At 35.5% G+C, this 22,991-nt stretch overlaps 2 protein-coding genes across 2 annotated transcripts in view; both read left to right on the forward strand.

Annotated features, from left to right (window-relative positions):
- Nucleotides 1-22,991, forward strand: part of LOC149561686 (MIF4G domain-containing protein / MA3 domain-containing protein) — a 160,866-nt gene that overhangs the window by 101,224 nt on the left and 36,651 nt on the right. Inside the window, exons 10-11 of the mRNA XM_089825235.1 lie at nucleotides 1-111; nucleotides 214-315. The exon at nucleotides 1-111 is cut by the window's left edge and continues 26 nt beyond it. Coding sequence (XP_089681361.1) covers nucleotides 1-111; nucleotides 214-315 — 213 coding nt within the window. The remainder of the gene's footprint in view (nucleotides 112-213; nucleotides 316-22,991) is intronic.
- LOC149561688 (uncharacterized) lies at nucleotides 6,110-7,207 on the forward strand. Its single transcript, XM_089825236.1, has 3 exons — nucleotides 6,110-6,243; nucleotides 6,338-6,614; nucleotides 6,722-7,207. The coding sequence occupies exons 1-3, from the start codon at nucleotides 6,200-6,202 to the stop codon at nucleotides 7,112-7,114; spliced, it is 714 nt and encodes a 237-aa protein (XP_089681362.1). The 5' UTR covers nucleotides 6,110-6,199; the 3' UTR covers nucleotides 7,115-7,207.

Raw genomic sequence — 22,991 nt, forward strand, 5'->3', positions numbered from 1 at the left:
GATCCAGCTGCAATGAAAGATTTCATTGTTGGTATTCAACAACATGTCCATGAGTTGAAAGTTCTAGCTTCAGGCACACAAGATGGAAATCCTCTAATCAATGGCAAAAGGGTATTTTTATGATGTGACACAGCAAAACACTTGAAGCTATACAGTTGTTGGAGAAGGGAGTCAATTAGTCACAAGCTAATACTTTTGGCATCTTATTGGCAGATGGAATATATGCTCGAGACTATTTGTGATATAAAAAATAACAAGAAGCGACCAAAAGAAGAGTCCTCACCTCATGCTCGTTTGAAAAAATGGTTACAAAAGGTTCTTCACTTTAGGAACTAAATATGTTGTCGTTCTAGTAGTTCTCATTTATGTATTGGAATCTGTATTATGGAATTCTTTTGGCACAAAGGATTATCATCTACTCTTGTTAAATATCTATATTGAATTACTATTTTGTTTAGGCATGTTACTTTCTAATATGGGCAATAAATCCATGTAATTATGATTATAGTCAATAGCTGAAGTTGCTGGTTTGGGTATAGCAGTTCATGTCTTTTCACACTGGATTTTACATATAATTTTGGTAGAGGAAGCAGAGACGTGCAACAAGTGATAGGAAAGAGTGAAGAGCATTTAGGAATAATTTTCACTATTCTGTCTTAAACACTACAATTTTTTAGTTAAAAAACAAGATATAATCATTGCACGTGAACTTATAAGTTCGCCTGTCTTAGAATTAAAATAAAATGTGTTGATAGCCAAATTCATTGCAATTTGGCTAAGTATACATAAAATTAAAACTGGATGGGCTGGAAATGTGTAATGGCCCCCTTTTTTGACCTTAGAAAAAGTAAACAAATAATTAAAATTAAGTTGTTGAAAATAAACATACAACAGATTGACAATTTTTTTGCTTTTTTTTTTGAAAAAAGGGGTATTGATTTACTCATTCAAAACCTATGTTCCCCTGAGTTTTCGGGACAGGGATGGTTTTTCTGGGACGGTGAATTTTTTTGACGATTTTGGGGACAGGGGGATGGCAAAAGTGACATTTTTGTTTATTTGAAAAATTTTTTGTGTTAAAAAATTGGGGACGGATGCAAGTCCTCAGGACAGGGATGTCCTTGTCGCCGAAACACTGGCTTTTTGGGGGGGACGCGTCCCTAGGGAACATAGTTCAAAATAGAGAATAAAGCAAAGGCCTTAGGACCAATAATACATGAACACAAAAAAATTCCCAATAGACACCACCAAGAACAATACATATTCCCGTCCTTCAACATTAACCTTCCTAAGGTCCCAAGATAATCAAAAGGTAAACTATCCCTCCCTCCAATATCCCAACTATCTACATTCTCAGAAGCCCACGTCACTTGTAATTCCACTCTCTGTGTATATGATAGAAGGAGAAAAAACCCAAGGAGCTGCATAGACTTAAAATCTGTCCAAATCAGAAAGGATAATTGCCAAGTAACATCATCCAAATTCTGTTTGGTCAACATATCCACAACAATGTGAGAATCCAACTCACTGATAAGCCTCCTCCATCTTAGATAATATCCTCTCTCAATTGCAATTTTAATACCAAGGTCCTCCATCAAATTTTTAGAGTGTTGTTCTTCATAAAAAGAGAAGAAAAAAAAAACAACACTTTCATCATTACCTCTACCTATACCTACAATATGTACATGCCCTAGGTTCCCACAAGAGGATCCACCTGCATTAATCTTCAAGACTCCAATAAGGGGAGGAATCCACCATCCATCTCTACAAACTCATTGCTTAACATATTGGGATCTTTCGCCAGAAGTGTAACCAGCCTACTATTGTGCAAGTTCAAATTCCTTACAATAGAATAATCACCAAGATCAACATTCTCAGGCATATCACACTTTACAGAGAAAGTCTTTTGAAGCGTGCTAACTATATTCTGCCACAACGAAAATCTCCTTGATTTGGAATCTCAAAAGGCCTGGAATTTCTTTACAACCAAAGGTTCCAAATAATAAAAGCACGCCCAATAGCCCAAGCTACCTAAAGAAAATATGTTTTTGTTGGAGGGCTACCCAAACTCTCCCAAAATTCATTTAAGGAGTTAGTATGAGTAGAGGCATGTTGTCATGCCTCCCACCGCCTATGCCAGATCTCTCTAGAGAAAGGGCATAGAACAAAGAAATGAGAGTTACATTCCTCACTATGTAGACAAAGAAAAAGAATAGGTGGTCCCTTTAAACCTCTCTTGTGAAAAATCTCCGATTTAAGGCATTTCCTTTGTGAAACCAACCCTAAGAAAAAAATACATTTGGCCTAGGAAGAGTTGTTCCATGCAATCACCTATCTAACATATCATAAACTTCAACAACAATAAATATTCCTTTTTGGGTTGGGACCACAATCTATATCGTATTTCTCTTAAAGAGAACTATATTAATCCTACTCAATGCGATCCTCAATAGAGTCACCAAGGGGACATTCATGTGGATCTTTCTAGCATATCAACTCCACCTAACTTGTATGATGCCTAATCGTTTTAAAAATCTCCACATTAACCACCTAACATCAGTAAAAATATCACAAAGGGTTTGAAGCTGAGGGAAGCTAGAAAGAATAGGAGGATGACCATCCCAAGGGTCCTACCAAAAAAGAGCTTTAGAGCCTCTATTATGTAAATATTCTGCAAATTCTGAATATCAGATCTGAGATAAAACCTTCTTAGACTTGCTGTTCTGATCTTATTTAATATCAGACCTTGAAAGGAGATGATAATATTAATGACTTTCTCAAAATGTATTTATCACAGCAAGAATTGATTTGAGGCAGAATTGCTTAAAGGAGCAAACTTGTAATTTTTTGTGTGTCCTTTAACTACAACAATACCCTCCATATATAAAATACCCAAAGGGCATGTCCCTTAAAGGAACATGACCCTATCTGGGTCTGCTCACAAAGACTCCTCATAATCAGCGTCTAGAAGGAGTTTAAATTAACAACAAACATAACTAATAGTTAGTGTTTATGCTAACTTAGAGTCACCCTAAAAAGACCGCCGGTCATGCCTATTAAAAGGGCAATGTATTAATAGCCTTAACAATGGTTTTATATGCTCTAAGAGGAATGTGCGATCTGCACAATCAGACTGTATGAGAATTGAAAGTTATAGTTTTAACATATTATAGGTCTAAAAAAGGCCATCCTTAATAAGTTGAGCTCCATTTTTAATAGTGTCCCATATACAAATCCCTTGGTCGACAAACCAAGACGAGACACGTTAAGGCTATCAGCACCCGGGAGGTACTTGTTGGTTAGAATCTTGGCCCATTCCTGATCTTGACTGGTGCACTATCTCCAATACAACTTGGCCACCAAGGCGTTTCCAATTAGAGCTATAGACTAAAGACCAAAGCCCTTTGCATGCTTTTGTCTATATTGTCAAACTCCCATTTGACTATAATCCACTTAGAAGAAAGATGTCTGTCAAACCAAAGAAATCAGCAAGAAAGAGTATCAAATTCTCTCACAAAATTGGAGGGGAGCACTTGCACATCATCTGTATAAGGGGAGAACCTACACCATCTTCTTCAATAGAATCACTCTTTGAACAAAAGATGGTCGCTTGTAAGTCCAACAACAAAGCTTACTGCAAAATTTATCCAAAAATACTTGCCAAAGATTTGTATACTGAGATCACAGATTCAAAGGAATCCCAAGGTACACCAAGGAAAGAGAATCAATCTGAAATCTAAGGATCCTAGCAATCCTATTTTGAATAAGCCAAGGAGTATTAAAGAAATAGATGAAAGATTTATCTTCATGAATTCTTTGACTCGAGGCTTCCAAATAGATGTCCACCACTCTTCTAAAATTCATTGCCTCGTTTATTTTGTTCATTGCCATCAAACTAGTGTCTTCCACACAATGAAGATGAGAGTAGGGAGGTAAAGCATTATTCCCCTAGTTACCGGATTCGTCTGTTTAGCCTCGGACCCGGATTTGGGTCCAATTCGGATCCGGATCCGCATATGGATCCTTCAGGATCCGGGCAGGATCCTCGAGGATCCACGCGCGTATCTGGGTGAATCCGCGGCCGGGTCCAAAAAAATTTGCAAAAAAGTGGGCCTAGCCTCATTTTTTATTTTTATTTTTTCTTCTAAAGGCCCTAAACCCTAAAAACAACCCTCTAAATCACAATGCAAGTTCATTTACTATCTATTTTGCTCTCTCATACTTGCTAGTTTGAAGTAAAGAGCTTGGATTCGAAGGAGATCGGTTGTGGAGCTCCAAATACCTTGCAAGAAGTGCTTGAGGTATGCATTTCAACCATATTCTTGAGTTCTTTCATAGATTATTGATTTATTTTTAGTTTTCCAAATTTTCAAGGTTGTGTAAGTGTGAAACATGGTTTTCTTTCATTTTTTTTCTAGATTGGAAGAATAGAACAATGAGTAGTCAAGGCTCGGTGGGTGGGGGTAGAGCCACATCACCAAGCTTCAAAATTGAAAAGGGGTCTCCTTTATGGAGACACATAAGAAGAATTGCACAATGTCTTGGGGGTGGGGCATACATAAGCAAATGTAATTATTGCAACATACAACATAGAAGCTCCTATTCCCGAGTGAAACTACATTTGTTGGGCCTTGCGGGTGAAGGAATTAACATGTGTTTGGGTAGTGATAAGAAGGGATTACCAGCTGCACAAATAGCAACATTAGCAAAAGAGCAAGAGGATGCTGATAGAGCAGTTGCAAAAGCAAAACGTGGTGCTTCCAAAAGAACAAATTTGCCAACACCATCATCCGATCAAACAAACACAGGAACACATTCCTTTTTGCCTATGCCAACTACAAATGATGAAGATGAAGACCCAGCTCCACTCACCCGCAAGAGAGGCCCACTAGATAGGGCATTCCAAAATGAAAAGAGAGACATTGCTGATCACAAAATTGGACGTTGTTTAATTGCAAATGGTGTTTCATTTAATTTTGTGAGATCACCTTATTTTAGGGAGATGGTGGAAGCAATAAATGATGCACCCCATGGTTACAAACTGCCTAGTTATGAGAAGTTGCGCACTACCATATTACATGATGAGAGGAAATATGTAGAGGCTCAACTTCAACCAATAAAAGATTTTTGGGTTCAATCGAGTGTGTCTATTATTTCGGATGGGTGGAAAGATTGTAGAAACCGTCCATTGATCAATGTTATTGTTGTATGCCCTAAGGGGGCAATGTTCTTGAAGGCATTTGATTGTGAAGGGCAAGTGAAAGATGCATAATTTATTTCACGCATTCTCATTGATGCTATAGAGTCAGTGGGTCCTGATAACGTTGACCAAGTGGTCACGGACAATGCAAAAGTTTGCAGGGCTGCAGGGATAATTGTAGAGTCTAGATATGATCATATCTTTTGGACACCATGCATCGTCCACTCTCTCAATTTAGTGATAAAAGCAATTGGCACTGAAATAGATTGGGTGAAAAGGATATATGAGGAAGGTGAAGAGATTCAAATGTTTGTGACAAATCACCACATGTCACAAGCAATTTTTAGGAGTTTCTCAGACTTGGAGTTATTGAAGGTAAATTTGTATATTTATTATATAATTGAATATTATTGGATTCCATAATTATTAATTTTTGTTGTTGTTTACATTAACATGTTTTAATTTTTAAATGTATTACTAACTTGAGTTTAATATGTTCTTAGGTTGTTGAAACCCGCTTTGCCTCTCACACAATCGTCTTGAGACGACTTGTGAAGGTAAAAGAAGCATTGAAACAGATGGTCATTAGCGCCCAATGGGGCATTTGGAAGAATTCCAATACAGCAAGGGGCCATAAATGTGAGAAGAATGATACTAGATGAGGATTGGTGGGGTCTTTTGAGTTATGTGTTGGAAATCACCGATCCAATAATGACGATGCTTCGCTTCGCAGACAATGATGAGCCATGCCTTGGGGACATTTGTAATTCTATGGATAGTATGCTGGAAAAAATTAAAATGGTAAGTTTTACACTCTTTTACAACAATTTGAATTTTTTATTTGAGAGATATCTAAATTCTAAAGTTTAAATTGACATATTCACTAATTATAATTATTATTCATATTTCATATCCTAGGCCCTACAAAGGAGGGAGAATGATCCTGAGGACACCCTTTACAAGAAGGTGGAAAAAATTGTTCATCATCGATGGAACAAGATGACCACACCTTTGCACCTCCTTGCATATGCGCTATCCCCTAGGTACTGTAGTTCTTATCAAATGCTTGTGCTTATTTTATCCAATGTTTGTGCTATTGATATTTGATAGTGTTCAATTGTCTTTTGTTATCCCCAGGTACTATAGTGCAGAGGTACTTAATCTTCCAGTTAGAGTGCCACCATTTAGAGATGCAGAGGTTGCAGAAGGGTATAAGAAGGCACTAGCTAAGATATTCCAAGATCTAGAGATTGGGGCAATTGTGAGGAGTGAATTTGCTGCCTTCAACTCAAGTGAGGATTTCCTCCCTATTGCCATAGCAAACCGAAATAGGATGGGTGCCATCAAATGGTGGTACCTTCATGGGCAAGCCTTCATGTACCTCCAACCTCTTGCCATAAAGGTCCTATCCCAAGTAAGTTTGTAAAATTAAGCTTAAGGTTAACACTCTCAATTCCTTGAATTTATTATTTAATTTATTTATCTTGATTGTTGTATTGATAATTTTTAATTTCTCTTTAGGTTGCTAGCTCTTCTGCAGTTGAGTGGAATTGGAGTACTTACTACTTTATCCACTTAGTCAAACGCAACCGGTTGGCTCCAAAAAAATCAGAAGACCTTGTGTTTTGTCACAACAATTTGCGCTTGTTGTCACAAAAGGATCCTAAGTACAAGAAGGGGCCTGAAAAGCTTGGGGATGTAGCACCCGAGACTCCTGATTTAGATATGACCATCCGGGATCTTGCTAGATCCACTTTGATTGATGTGGATGATGAGGAGGAGGATTATGAGTTAACAATCCCCTCTACTAGTACTACTGGTGGTTTGGGTTCCTCTACTAATACAGATGCAGTACTTGCAGCTCATCAATACCCTTCTGATGCAGATTTTCTTGAAAATCCATTTGATGATTAAATCAAAAACTTTTAGTCTTGACTCTTGACTCTTTTATGAGTAAATCATGTTACAAAATTTAAGTTTAATGATCTATATTTTGAATGTTACAAACTTTCACTTTCAGTAATTCAATGTGAATGTGTTGATTTTCTTTATAATCATGAAAATAGATTAATTATCAATGTCATTGATCAAGTATACTAGATTCATAGATGCATACTATGAAATGATTTAGTTTTAGAATTATGTATATTTCTCTTATTTTTTAGTATATATATATTTTTTATGCACGAATCCTCCACGAATCATAATTGGGCAAATAAAAGATCCCCGAATCCATGGATCCGATTCTGTGCCCGAATCGACACCTAAGATTATTCCAACTCCATTGCTGAATAAAACATTGTCTCACTTGAGATTTCATAAATCTGCCAAGTCCCATTGCTGTGCCAAACTTGTTGAGAGACACTAAACAGCTCAGGAGGTTCCTCACTAACAAGAACTAAAAAGGAAGTAGAAGTCACACAACCAAAACACAATTTATCCACTCTTCTCTAAAGCCAAAGGCCAAGAGTATTATTTGTAAGAAATCCTAGTTTACCCGATCGTGTGGTTTAGCCACGTAAAGTTTATAAAACATAGTTTATCTCTGCAGAGGTAGCCATAGAATGAATAACCTTTAATGCAATCACAACACGATCCAAAATCTGCCACCAACACAATCATCTTGTTCTTTAGAGATAAAGCATAGAGGGGTGACTTGAGTCTTTCAACAATCAATTTTCTTGTAATCTTGTAGATCACATTACATAACATAATATGCATGAATTGATCCAAGCTATTTGGCCCTTCCTTAGGAATGATAGCCAAGAAGGTAAACTTCATAGACTTTAGCATTTGTTTATTCCTCTTAGATTCTTGAACCACTTCTAGAAGATCAAATTTTATAATCCCCCAAAACTCCTGAAAGAATTCAATTGGGAACACATCTAGGCCAAGAGCCTTATCTTTCTTCATATGGAACGTGAATTCCTCCAATTCAGGTGGAAAAATGGGCCGTGAGAGGGCATCATTCATCTCAATAGAGACCAAAGGAGGAATACAATTAAAAATGGCCCTCTCGTCCACCATAGCTAGGAGAGTATCCTCGGTGAACAAATTTGAAAAATAATTGACAACTTCCTTGAAAATTTCTTTGCTAGAAAAGAGTTGAGCCCCTTCGAAAGAGATGAGGGAAGTAAAGAATTACTATACCTTCAAGCCTTGATAGAGCTATGAAAAAAAGTTGTGTTTCTATATTTTTTATGAAGAAATCGAGACTTCTGCTTCCACAAAATGTCCTCATGCCTCCGACTCTTTTAAATCTCAAAGAGTTAAGGAATCAACTTTAGTAAGACCATAAGTCATCCCTTGATCATGAATATGACATGTGACATTATCCAACTTAGTTTGAGCTGTCATCTTCTAAGCATGCAAGTTTCCAAAACATTGTCCTCTTGAGCTTGTATTTCACATGCCATAGCCTCTTCCAAAAAGTACACATAATACTACCTTGGGAAGGCATTCCTTCATACCATCAGTCAGCTATAAGATCCTGTAGAGACTTATGACGCAATTACATCAGTTGAAATTTGAAATAAGGCTTTTTGGAGATTCTATATGAGATGGAAAAAAAAACTTGATAGGCCAAAGATCTGAGCCTAATCAAGAAATTTTGAGTTGGTAGACCACTTGTTTTTCATCTAGTAAAAGAAGACTAGGAATCTATTAGCCTCTTTGGAATAGTTTCTACATTTCTTTTATTCCATTCGAAAACACTATTAATTAGCTTCACATTAATGAGGTTCAAGAAGCTAGTATTATCGTTGAGAAAATTCGAAGAAGGGTCCAACTTGACTAACACACCTTGTTTTTCCTATAAACTAGTAACAATATAAAAATCACCAACCATAATGCAAGGGAGAAAAGGATTTAGGGACCGAACAAAAATGATGTGTGATAAAGGATGAGACTTACCTGAGATATCAGTGGGAGCATAAATATTAGAGAAAAGGAACCTTTCTTCTATTTCGAAGCTAGAAGCGACCATAGAAACTAAAGAAAGATAGAATCCACCACAGGGGCTAACTTTCGGATTCTAGGAGCAAGCAACTCGTGAACTACCATAAGCACCTACTCCTTGTTGATTGCCATTGGTCCAGATGTGAGGAGCATAATTGACCAAACCATCCGCTATTAGATTGGTTTTCTAAATAAAAACTATACTAGGTGTTTGAGATTCAATTAATCTGTTAACAAACTTTTGTCTAGGGAAGTTGTTCAATCCCATTACATTCCATGATGAAACAATGATTTATTGGGTTGAGAGAAATGGGAATTAATGGGTTTTACAATAGTCTTCTGATTAGTTTTCTGTCCACTCCTTGGAGGTTTGTATAATGGTCTCTTTCTAAGGGGCTTCTATTGCAGAATAAGGAGGGAGAAGCTTTATTACTTATCACAAAATTTGAGGCCACCTTTCTAGGAGCAAAAGGCATCACCATTGCACCCTTTGGAACTAGTGACCCATTTAGATCCCTAATATCTTGAACTCGAGAAGGAAAATTAGGAATTGAACTTGAGAAGGAAAATTAGGAACCATTTGTCCAGCCTTCTGGTCCCTTGAAGATAAAGCCCGATACTCTTTCTTTGTATCCTCATCTTGCACCTTAGATTGAACCTTAGCCCTGTAAGAATGTTGAACTGGAATTCTTTCGTCTTGGACCAAGTTATCTAGAACATCAAACCTATTAAAAGTGCCATCATTTTGTTTATCCATCTAGGTTCTGTTCTATCCTAGTCCCTTACTACAATGCTTACTAGAAATAAATCCATCCTTATTTGTAAGTCCATCAGACATAGGTGCCTTCCTCTTATCCTCCCTAGGAGAAGAGGAAAGATGATCAAAAGCTGCTAAGGGTGTAGAATTATTTGTGGGTCATCTTCATTGTTAATGACCATATTCATGACAAATTCCGCATCTAAATAGGAGTCTCGTAATTGAGTTGTTGGATCTAGGAAGACGATCCCAAACAAATTTCCATAGAGTTTTGTAAAGGGTTATTTAAATCAACTTCTACGCAAATGCGTGTGTAAGAAATCACCTTTCAATCCTAAGCTTGCACAACTGAATCCAAAGGTTATCCAAAAAGTAGGGAGCTTGAGTGAAAAATGTGTTCCCTTTAGAACTCTAGTTGAAGCCTCAACAATCAATCCCACATAAGCACTTGAGAGGGGAGTCCATAGTAGAGGTAAAGCTAATATGACAAGGTTTGATAAAGAGCCCCACTTGGTTGATGAAATAAGGGGCCAACTTCAAAAGCCCTATTCCTTTCCGAGATGTTGGAAAATTACCAGAAAATAGTTATTAGCTGCCAGAAGTAACTCCATATCTCCTTCTGGATTCCATACCCAATAGACCTAGGATTCCATAATAGGTAAAGAAAGGGGAAGACCCATTAATTGTTAATGTAAAGGATCTATGATAGAAATAAACTATAATTTCAGATTGTGATAAATCAAATTTAACATCTCTACTGATCTCAATTGTTCTTTGACCCGAAACATAGATCCTGTAGCCTTTGGTTGTTTCATTGTATCCAATGAGTATTCCCTTTCTAGATGGTTCTAGTTTTGTTCTTTTCTCTTTAGGAATATGAATATAAACAAGACACCCAAATATTCTTAGGTGACTTAGATCTAGTTTGGTACTCGTAAATACTTCTTAAGGAGTGGTGTTTTCTAATACTGAGTGAGGACATCTATTGTGAATGTAAATTGTAGTGTAAAATGCTTTGGCCCAAAAAGAAATATGAAGATTTTGGTTGTGCATCATAGCTCTGGCTGATTCAATAATTGACCTATTTTTACGTTCTGCAACTCCATTCTGTTGAGGATTATATGGTATAGAAAACTCCCTCTTAATCCCAAAAGTAATGCAAAAATCTTTGAAAATTTCAGAGATGTATTCACCTCCATTGTCTAATCTTAGTATTTTTTTTTTCTCTCCTGATTGATTTTCAATTAGAGCTTTGAATTCTTTGAATTTTGATAATACTTCCATTGATTCCTTTTGTTTGAGGAAGTAAACCCAGGTTCTTCTAGAATAGTCATCAATAAAGATTACATAATAGAGACACCCATTTAAGGAGGGTACAAACATAGGACCACATAGGTCAGTGTGAATAAGTTCAAGTACAGATTTTGATTTATGAATACTTTTAGGAAAGGATTGCTTGGTGTTTTTGCCTAGGGCACATCCTTTGCAAGTGCCTAAGTGATCAGTTTTGAGACTAGGTAATCCTTTTACAATTTTCCCTATTGATGACAATGCACAGAAATGAATGTCCTAATCTCCTATGCCAAATTTCAGTAGAATTTGAAGTTTCATGACTTAGGGCTAAATTTTGTTAATTACGAAGTTTATATAAACTTCCATCTCTGAATCCAATAGATATAGCTTTTTTGATGTTTAGAATTCTTTGGCCAAGATAGAGCTCTGTCTTCTTGAAAGGTGATTTTGAATCCTTGATCAACAAGCCCAGAGATAGAGACCAAATTCCTTTTTATACCATTTACATATAAAACATTTTTAAGTTGGAGAGTAATACTTGAATTTAGATGAATTGAGCAAAACCCAATACCTTTAATCGGATGAGTAGAATTATCTACAATGGTTACTTCTTCTGAGGAGCATTCTGAGAAGCTTTCAAATTTGTCTCTAAAGTCTGTAATATGTCAAGATGCTTCACTGTCTATAATCCAAGTGTTTTTGTTTGAATTTAATTCACTTGGGAGAGCTAGATAAAATGCAAGCATTTCTTTGTTTTCCTCTTTCTCTTCTTTGACTTCTGCTAGTGCTGCTTGAATCCTTTTTCATTCTGGGCAGAAGTTGTGAGAGTGACCAATTTTGTCATATTTGAAGCATTTTACTTTTGACCAATCTCGTTTCTTATATAGTTTTCCAAATTCCTTCTTATTATGTTTGAATTTTCTTTTCTTGTTTGTATTTGCATGAAGAGCTTGAATGTCTCCCTCTTGATTTATGCTTAATCCTTTTGAAATTAATCTTGATTCTTCATGAGTGCATTCATTTTTGAGTAATTCAAACTTAGGAAGTTTAGGTCGGGAGTTTAGACCTCGAATGAAGGTTTCCCATGACAATGGAAGTCCTCTTAAAGCTATCATGCTAAGTTTTTTGTTATGAACTTGGCTTCCAATTGTTGCCAGTTGATCTTTTAACTCAGAGATTCTTAGAAAATAGGATGTAATTGACTCCCTATTATTCATTTTTTATGTATATAATATCTTGCTTTAAAGATAGCAGTATACTAGTATTATTGATTTCAAAAGTGTTTTTAATAGTAGAGAACATCTCAAATGCAGTTTGAAGACTGGATATAGAAGGGAGAATGTGATTCTTCATGGAGTCTATAATAATTTTCATGGCCTTGTTGTTGTGTCTTTTCCATGTCATTTTATCTAGATCATTTTCAGGAATAGTTTTGTTTGATTCTATGTACTCTTCTAATTCCATTTCTCTAAGTACTATCATAACTCGAATTTTAAATGATAAAAAGTTTGATGCTCCCTCAAGTCTATCCTCTAATCTTACGTGATTAACCATTTTGATTTAGAGGATAAAAATATTAATATTGAAATCTGAGATTTTAGTTTTAATTCTGAATAATAGAATTTCTTATTAGGATGGCTCTGATACCACGTTGATGTAAAGGATCTTTGATAGAAATAAATTATAATTTCAGACTCTGATAAATCAGATTTACTTACTTGATCTTAGATTGTGTATTTGCAGATCTTCAACTTTGAACAATATTATATGCTTGGAGAATCTTTAACTTGAATGCTTAAGGATTGATGATCTGGTCTTCAATAATCTGCAAGAGATAGAGATTGCTGAGACTGCATTTATGACTTGTGATTGATATATGTTTTGTCCCACCGATGCAATGATAATATATATACAAGGAAGAGTCATGTCCCCATAGAGGCATGACTCTATGTGGCCAAAGGCTATGTAGGCTCGTGACCCTATGTGGGCATAACTACTTGGTTTATCTCGTTAACAATAATACAAATGCATGTTAATGATCGGCAGCAGTAATATGCCAGATAATAGATTATAACCGATGCATGAAACCCGGTATGAATCGGTGACAATAATATACTCAATAACAAATGTAGCCCGATATGAATCGGTGGTAGTAATATTGATCACACACACACACACACACACACACACACACACACACACATGCATATAAGCACATATGTGCATATATATTATCATTAAGAACAACAAATATATACACCTCCATATATATATATATATATGTGTATATATCTGTTGTTCTTACCTGCAATATAATTCATAAAACCAAATTCAAATGTTTAGTATTACTTTAATTGATGCTATACTTCAACATTAATTTGCATATGAGGGCATGGTTACACCAATAAGCCCTATTCCTTTCTGAAATGTGTAATATCCTCCCCTGATTTGAACTTTGACTTGCAGAAATTTAACTTAAGGAATATTGTCAAACACTTTGTATGCAACTCATAAAGCTGATTTCCTCAATAAATTGCTTTCCAATGAGTAGATTTACAAACAACTATGAAGTGACATTAAAATGCATAATACACATCATAACATTTTCACAAACACTTGGCACACATTCAATAGTATATGAAAAAATCTGGAAACTCTTCAATCTGCTAATAAAGGGTGATTTTTAAATGTAGATGTGCACTTACAGTTGCCTTAAAGGCTGCAACAACTATTCAGACTTGTATTCAACAATTATTATGCAAAATATCAAAATTTGACAGAAGAAACCTGGAATTAGTTGCCGTAGTATTTTGCAGATGTAGTCGGCCAGCCTTCCAAACTTCTAATCAGCCGGAAAAACAAGTAAACTTGATACCAACACTGTTCACGCCGTACTGTAGCAAAATACTGTTCATGCCGACTGTAGCAAAATACTGTTCATGCGGCACTATAGCAATAACTAACTTTAGATCTGCACCTCAAACCCTTGTAAATTTCTTTATGCAAATGCCCCAAATGAAACCCAGTGTGTTTCTTGAAGTGAAAACACCCTTGATCCTCCTGACTGTGTCTTCCAACAGCGAAGAGATTGCTAGCAAAGAGGGATTCCGTCCTCCAAGCCCGATAATCAGATATCCAGCAACATAACAATTATCTTCATTCAAGCATACAAAAAAAAAGCTCTTCCATTTCTTTTATAGTGTTCTCACAAGAGCTCAATCCTTCGTTTTCTCAATGTGGGATAAAACATAACTCCCTTTATGTACCTTATGTCTCCAATGTGTTATAAAAATAAAGGGAACTCTTTTAATTTAAATATTTCCCACAAACTATAGTCTATGCATTAATAAAGTTAAATATTTAAATTTAACTTCATAAAATGGCTTTATCAATGCATAACAAATCTTATCAATGATAAATAAATCTTCTTGTCGATTTTAAACAATTACCATCGACATACCACTGTGACTGAATGTCCGGCCATGTCCAAGATGACTTACTATAAATAGTAAGTATGCCCAAAGTTGCCTCAGAACCCCTCAGAAAGACCTACAACTGAAACTGTCTAGGCCAAATGGCCTCTAAGCCCCTTTAATGTCCTAGTTAGCCTACGGGACTGTGGGGAAATAGGCTAACGACAACATCATGCTATGAATGCTAAAAAGGGGACATTACAAAATGCTGGAACAATTACTGGAAAATAGTTATTAGCTGCCAGAAGTAATTCTATATCACCTTCTGGATTCCATACCTAGTAGACCCAAGATTCCATAATAGGTAAAGAAAGGGGAAGACCCATTAATTTGCATATAAGGGCATGGCTACACTAATATTCAACATCATCTAATAATTGCGTAGGTTGAGTTACTAGAATTGACAATCATAGAACCTTTCCAAGTGACCATTCACTTTTTTGATTCAAAAAGTGCATTTGGAAGAAGAGACTCTTGAGGAAAATTGTGGTTTATCTATTTACTCCCCAATACATGCACGCACCGAAGAAGACAAATCTACTATCTCCAAATCCCTAGAAATCTCTTGAGAAAAGGATAATCCTCTATGCTACATGGACACAAACCCACCAAATAAAGTGAAAAATTGACGAGGGTAGAAAAAATGAGACAAAAATAAACAATAAAAGAAACAAAAGGCACCTTCTCTATTATCTACATGACATTGATATTGATATAAATGAAATTACCAAAACCAAACACAAACTTCATGCCCTTCGGCGAAAACAATTTACAAATTTCCAACATTTTGGAAGCTATGCTTTTCCTACAATGACACTGTCTTCTCCAAAATTGCTTCCCAACCTCCATGATGGGTTCCAAATAACTTGTTTTTAGTTTAGAGCCAAAATTCAAATTTGAAATTTTGGTGGTTGGGCACCAAAAAAGGTATTTTGAAATTCAAAATTAAGCTAGATTTGAAAATGGTGAAATTCTTAAAAAATAGTCCACTTTTGGGAGACATACATTTTCATTTGAGGGTTCAATTGATGTGTCGTTTCAAGCGTTGGAGAATTTTTTGAGTGTTTACACCCCTATGGACCAACTTGTCTTGTGCCTACGTTTCAAGACCCTATGGGTTTGTTTAGTCCCCATGTTTGACTCCGAAGATTTTTTGGCGGGTTTTCAAAAACTTAAGAGCTTAATAACTTGTAAATGGTGTATGATTGCTGCATGATTCTTTCACAAAAGTGCTTAATCTTCCATTTTTAGGATTCTTGTAAATTGATGTCCCCATCTGCCTTTGAATTAAAACTTACTAAATATAGTCGGTTTTCATGAAAATGCAGCAATGGAAATCTTAGAGTTTGAATCTATAATGAGCCCAAATGGATGTCTAGAGATGCAAGAACATTGAACATAAACTAGCAACAAAGAGAGAGTTTTGAGTGATGTAGGCTCGCTCTAACACTGTTGGATGTTGCTACATCAGACACCCAAGGCAATTTGCAAAGTAACCTTGTCACATCTCAATTGGTTGGAGAAAACCCAAATGGTTAACTCCTCTGAACAACCATGATGAGTCTTCCACAGGTCTTCCTTTCCACTTACAAAATAGTCTTTTTAATGCTTCTTCCTAGTAGTCCTTCCCACAAGGCTATCCAAGACTGCATCAATCACCTCCTTTGAAATAGGTATCGGGATGCTACATCGCTCCACCAGAGTATCCTCCCTTATTCCACCTTCTTGATATTCGGTTAAATTTGCATTGTTGAACACAAGGGAAATATTGATTCCATTTGGCAAATCTACCTCATATGAATTCCTCGAAGCATGCTTCTTCAAAATCTTGCAAAGAACAAACTTCATTTTAGTTTGTTGTGGGTTCCTACGAAAAACTAGACATTCCTCAAGCACACCATAACCTCGTCTCCAACTTGAAGCTCCTTATTCCCCCTCGTTTGGTTTGCTTTAGCCTTACACTACATGTTCATCTTATTGATGTGGTCTTGCACCTCCTCCTATAGATTCTAGATGTGCTTTACAAAGTATTTTTGCTTCGATGTTTTCCTTGCTCCCCTAGTCCATCTTCCTCAATTCTTGTGTAGCTCTTGGACTATCTCCTTATACAATTTGGAATGGTGATCTACTGGTGCCTCCTATTGCCAGAATTGGTGTACGCAAATTCTGCCTGTTGTAAGATTATTTCCCACACCTTGGGCTTATCTCCTTGTTAGGTTTTAAAGATCAGAGTTGTTGTGGAATTACAATCTTATTTACTGACGTTGCAGACAAACTGGTATGAGAATGTATTTAAAATATTATAAATCTATAACAGTAAATGCAGATTTTATTAATTCTAGAAATATTAATAATGTTGATAATATAACAATGGCAGAGTGTGATAACCCACAAAGAAGATTGCGTGAATGTATGTTTTCTGTGGTGGTTATTAGTTTGCCGCCGATCGCATATAAATAGGGAGATTTGGCGTGAGGAGACACACCCACAAATGAACGATTCTCCTACGTGGGATACACATCCATTCATGGGCGTGCTTCCTTAATATTCTTCCCAAGACATGTGACCATTTAGTGGCTTATTAATCAGTTGCTCAACATTGTATTAGTTGCTCAAAATGATATCAATAATCAGTCACTCAAGTTGATAACTATGCCATATATATATATATATATATATATATATATATATATATATATATATATATATATATATATTTCCATAATTATTAATAGCAAATGCTTCACTAACACATAAATATATATAAAGAAATATTCTTTATCATGTCTCATCCATATATTATATTTATCTGACTGAAGCTACAATTTTGTAACTCCCCCTCTTAGCCAGGGAAGATAATAAGTATATCACCCTTAATGTGATACTAGATAATATGGTGTGTTTGCAGATATCTTCTACAAGATGTCCACCATATTGTATGGCATATCCAGTAAGATATACACCATAATGTATGGCATACCCACAAATATCTTAAGATATCCACCATACCAATCACTAGGTGGAATGACATCTCCATGGATATCTTATTACAAGATATCCACCATTATGTAGTGATGATAAGAGTAATGGCCTGAAAATATCAAGACTCACGATATTCACCAAGTACTCAAAAAATGTCCATAGGGTATGTGCACACATATCACTCATATGATACTATACAAACATTACAATTCATGGCCTATCCACAGATTTTGAATCCATCATGATATATCTATGCAATATAACTCATAGATTTCCATTAAATGATAGCTTAGTTGACATTGATTTGAAAGATATAATATATCATGATCTACTTAGACATCGACCATATGTTATCCATTATCATAGAAGGTTAGAGTATTGTAAGATCATCACCTTACTATAGTAACCACAAACAAATATCAATGAAAGATCGTTACTTTCTACGATGTTTCCACTAGGTAATGTAGTAACTAACATGACATCCAACATGAACATTTCAAGAGGGTGGAACAAAGGCTTTCACCTCAAGCTTCTTTCTCATAGAGAAGGATGCATTAAAGTACACCTTAGGTAATCATTGATGTTGAGGCTCCTCACTAAAGGCTCCAATGTATAACCCCAAGCTTGTTTTAAATAATGTACAAACTTCACTCTGGCAGAAGGCCTGGAGAAAATATTGGTTTTCAAATTTTAAGTAATAATGTACCCTGAGGGCCCGTTTGGTTGCTGGAATAAGAATAGAAAATTTGGCATACGTTTTCTATTTTCCATTTGGTTTGTCAATTGAAAAAGGGAATAGGAATACATATTCCCATTTTGCCTCTAAAATGAGCCTATACCGATTCCAAAAAATAGTTGTTATTGGAATAGCCATTCCTATTCCCAATATGCATTCCTATTCTCCATTCCTATGCCTGCAACCAAACGGGCCTTGGATAAATAGCATTCCAAGTATCCATTTACGGTTTAGGCTTTCGCATAAAGACCTTTCAGTTTGCACATATGGAACTTTATCTCATGAATCATAGTCCTCTGACTGCTACAATTTCTTGATCACTAGAGAATCCATCTCGACTTAGTCTACTCCCTCTAAATAAATATGATCAAGATCCTCAAAAGTCATCTGAAACGAATCCTATATTTGCTCCCTCTATCACGAAAGCATACTCTTTGTCCAAGGTTGCCTCTAATGAAATGTCAGACTGCCTCTTGAAATTCCAGGTTGCCTTTGATGCTTAATGTACCGTTGTTTTTTTCTTGCAAGAACATGCTTGGAGACAAATGAAAGATCAAGGCAAATTATTAATTAGCTATTATAGTATGTATAGAACTACAATTTAAGAGACTACAGTGATTAGATAAATGTAATACTTAAGGATAATAAATACTTATTAGTTGTAACATCCAGATTTTTCAGGTCTAAATTAACATCTAACATAAGCATAGAATACAGTTATAACTTCGATTTTCATAAGAAGGCATTTACATCATTCATGTTCATGTGAAGGAGATTACCATTAAGAATCAGTTAAACAAAATTTCTTAACTAAATACTTGGAAAACCTTTTAATGAAATTACTTCAGAAATTGAAATCACATACCTCGAAAACTGAGACTGAAAAATCATCTAAGTGTGCTTCTGCAACCATTCGGGTTAGTCTACAAATAAACTATAAAATTTTCTCAAATCGACTACTATTTCAAAATTCTTTTGATGATTACAACTATAATTTAAATTAGGGCATCACATATCATCTTACCAATTAGGGCATCAATTACCATCGGTTTATTTAGGGCTTATGATACCGCTTTACCACTTAGGGCTTCTGCGACCACGGAATTCAATTAGGGCATCCGCGACGACGGATTTCTATCTAGGGTTTCCACGATGACGGATTCAATTTAGGGCTTCCACAACCACAGATTCAACTAGGGCTTTCGATACCACGGATTTAGTTAGGGCATCCAATACCACCGTATCAATTAAGACTCCAACTATCACACAATCAATTAGGGCCTCGGATTTCTTTTCCTTCGATTGCTTATCTGTGACAGTTTCTCAAGATTAGATAAATTCTTATATTCAATATTCATTTATATGAAAGTAAAATGATGATAACAATGAAATACTTCAATTAAATCTTACCTTCTCATAAACAAAAATGACAATACCTATTTCTGATAAACAATTGAATGCATGGCTTATCTCTCTCTGACGCATATCCGACATCTTGAGAGAGGTGAAACATTGTCAGGGGCTTTAACCACCCAACCTCAGACCATAACAAATCCCCACTCGATCTCCAATGAAAAAGGCCCTCCCTACTCGGAATTGACAGAAAACATCTTACCATCCACCGGGCTTTTTGGTAAATAACTCACCGTACAACTAGACAGTAGAAGATCACAATAAGAGGAATATGCATGAGCTATTAATTGATAAATTTTGAAATGTCATAGCTATTACGGATTCAATTATCATAGATTCCTCTTTTCCACCTTACTACCCTTTTTGTTGGCTACACAGCCAGGTGAGCTCCAGGTATCAGGAATTCTCAGATTAACCAGTTCTGTCAATTATACATTTATCCAAACATCTCACAAACTCTTTGTAATTTTTAGATATTCATGAAGTAAGAAGCTTATCAAATGAAGATAGAATGACTGATAGTGAATCACTGGGTTTATAAGACATCAAAATATACCAGTCTTCTCCATAGGTTCGGCAGCAATACACCTAATCGAGTTATTTCTATTGACAAAGCATGATGAATTCTCTATATGATAAGGGAATTGCGAAAAATGCCTTGCAAAACTTGTTGACGTTTGTATTAAATAAATGTAAAGGCAGAGAAAGAGAATAAAGATTCAAGGCAGCCATGACTGAGCTACAGTGTTCTTACAGGTTGCCAGATTGAATGCAAAACGTGACCTACACTAAGAACGATATGCGCTAGTTTAAATCCGCCGACCTTGGTGACTCAGCCCAAATTCTTATTAGAAGATAACCTTGACGTTTGGTATGAATCCGCCTATTGGCTCAAAGATCTGTGGCTTGGTAGAATTAATCGATGGCATAATATGAATTTGGGTTCACTCAGAAATTTATGAAAATACAAGGGTTCGATTGCCAAGAGAATTGATTTTTTTTTTTTGAAAGAGGAAGAAGAAGAATGGATGCCGACAACCCAAGAAATCCATAATATAGAGTAAACTTGTCTCTACGGCTACCTACGGCAATAAAGAAAACCATTCGACTACCCAAGATGACCATTTAGATACCAACTATTAAATTGACTATAAAGAAAGAATAGAATAGAAAATAAATAAATAAATAAAAACTTGGAAAGAATTGGAAGATTATAATAATAATTCAATTATAATTCAAACATTATTATAATGTACAATTTAACATCACTCATTCAAATTAGTAAATGATAATAGTGCCAAATCATTTTATATTTATATGTATGTTTATAAATATTTATTAAAATGATGTGAATGAAAGATAAATTAAAATCCTTGAAATACGTTTTATATTTTAACTCAAATATTTTAATTAAATTATTTATTTAAATATCTCATGTAGTTCCACAGATGTAATCTGTTTCAGATCACTAGGTCGTTTACCCGTTTGCCCAGTGATGGTGATGCTCCGCCCAATTCTTTTTTGACAATGCTTCCACCCCCTTTGGCATGCTCCTTGCAAGAATTTTCTCCGTAATTAAATTATAAATTATATAATCATAAATAACTATGATAGTTAGCTTTTCATTCTAATTTCATGAATTTGCAATTAACAATCAACTAACATGTCATCTGCACTTGAAATCATAACAACCAACTAACTTACCATTTCGCCAGATTATATCAAATTAAACTACCAACTGACTTCATGCGAACTTTAATGGCTATATTTCAAACTAGGTCAAAAATTGGGATGTAACATACCATTCCCCTTGAGGTTCATCGTCCTCGATGAACTGGAAATTGCAACGAACATTATAAAGGAATATATATTTTTTAAAAATTGGAATGTAACGTACCATTCCCCTTGTGATTCATCGTCCTCGATGACCTCTGTAGTTTAGATACTAAAAGAATATTCCACATACAAGATATATATATAACATTGTGATATCTTTTCTTTTGTCAATTGGTTAGAATGAAAATCATAATCGAAACTCAAGGTCCATGTTTACTTTAAAGTTTCTAGGAAGATACTTGCATGGTAACATAAATTTGAACACGTACTCACTTGAGTCCACTTTACCGTAATGTTGGTCCTCTTAGCATCGGTTGAGTCGATTCTATTTCATTTTCCTGTCATACTCATGTAGACACTCACCATATCATTAGTTCGATTCCATATTGATACGTTCGTTGAAGAGGATTTTCAGGGTTCAATTATTGAAAATAAGATAAGTATTCAAAAATTGAAATTCTTCAACCAACAAGTTCTAGATCATAACTTGATCATAATTAATCATACGTACCATCTGGCATATGGCCCTTATTAATGGATAGATCATCCTTGCAGACTTATAGACTACCTGTAATAGGTTTGTGAATTCATGTTTTTGCATTGTAACCTTGGCCTTCAAGCCCAATATGTCATTAGAATAATCATTTCATGATAGGATATCTCCAAAACAATATACAACAGCTCAATAAGTAAAATCAACATCGCATGTGTATTATACATGTATAACAATGTGTTAAAAGGTAAAAACTATGCAAGGTCATCAATTCAAGATCATAAGCATCTTAAACGATTCATAAGATTCTCATGAGTATTCTCATCATTCATCTATAAATATTTAGAAATTCATCTTTTCCATTTCTATGATTCAGGCTTCCATGCCCATCTCATCAAAAGTTCACATCTGTAAACAAACAGTGATAGTTCCAACTCCTTACTGGAGCACAAAATGATCTTTTCATTTAACCAACATCAGAAAGAATCATGGTTCACAGTTTTGTTTTCATTCCATTCAAGTTCAAATTGGTAACAATTTAATTCTTTCATTAATTTGGGTCAACAAACCCGCTCATGATGGATATCATTTTATCAAGATTTTGAATTGTGTTTGGATTGCACAAGTCTAGGCATCGGGACCCTTTTAAATCTTCTCATTCTCGACAAAGAATGGCCCTCCCACCAAGGATAAGGCATATGTAACATTCTTGTCCTGCCACTGAGTAATCAGGTGGGTTGAAGTCCCAACAGTTATTCGACAAAATAACTGAAGCATCAAGACAATCAACAAGATCAATTGTTCTGGCAAATCAGCCTAATTCCACCCTGGCCAGGGATTTCAAAATTTGG

This window comes from Cupressus sempervirens, chromosome 4 (genome assembly GCF_028749045.1).
Source record: "Cupressus sempervirens isolate cs-2001-9-10 chromosome 4, ASM2874904v1, whole genome shotgun sequence".
Lineage (NCBI taxonomy): Eukaryota > Viridiplantae > Streptophyta > Pinopsida > Cupressales > Cupressaceae > Cupressus > Cupressus sempervirens.

What these genes read in the sequence shown, in the direction of transcription:
- LOC149561688 (XM_089825236.1), top strand. Translation starts at nt 6,200, where the DNA reads ATGACCACACCTTTGCACCTCCTTGCATATGCGCTATCCCCTAG. An exon ending in GCATATGCGCTATCCCCTAG is followed by an intron (nt 6,244 to 6,337) that starts GTACTGTAGTTC and finishes TGTTATCCCCAG; the next exon opens with GTACTATAGTGCAGAGGTAC. An exon ending in CCATAAAGGTCCTATCCCAA is followed by an intron (nt 6,615 to 6,721) that starts GTAAGTTTGTAA and finishes ATTTCTCTTTAG; the next exon opens with GTTGCTAGCTCTTCTGCAGT.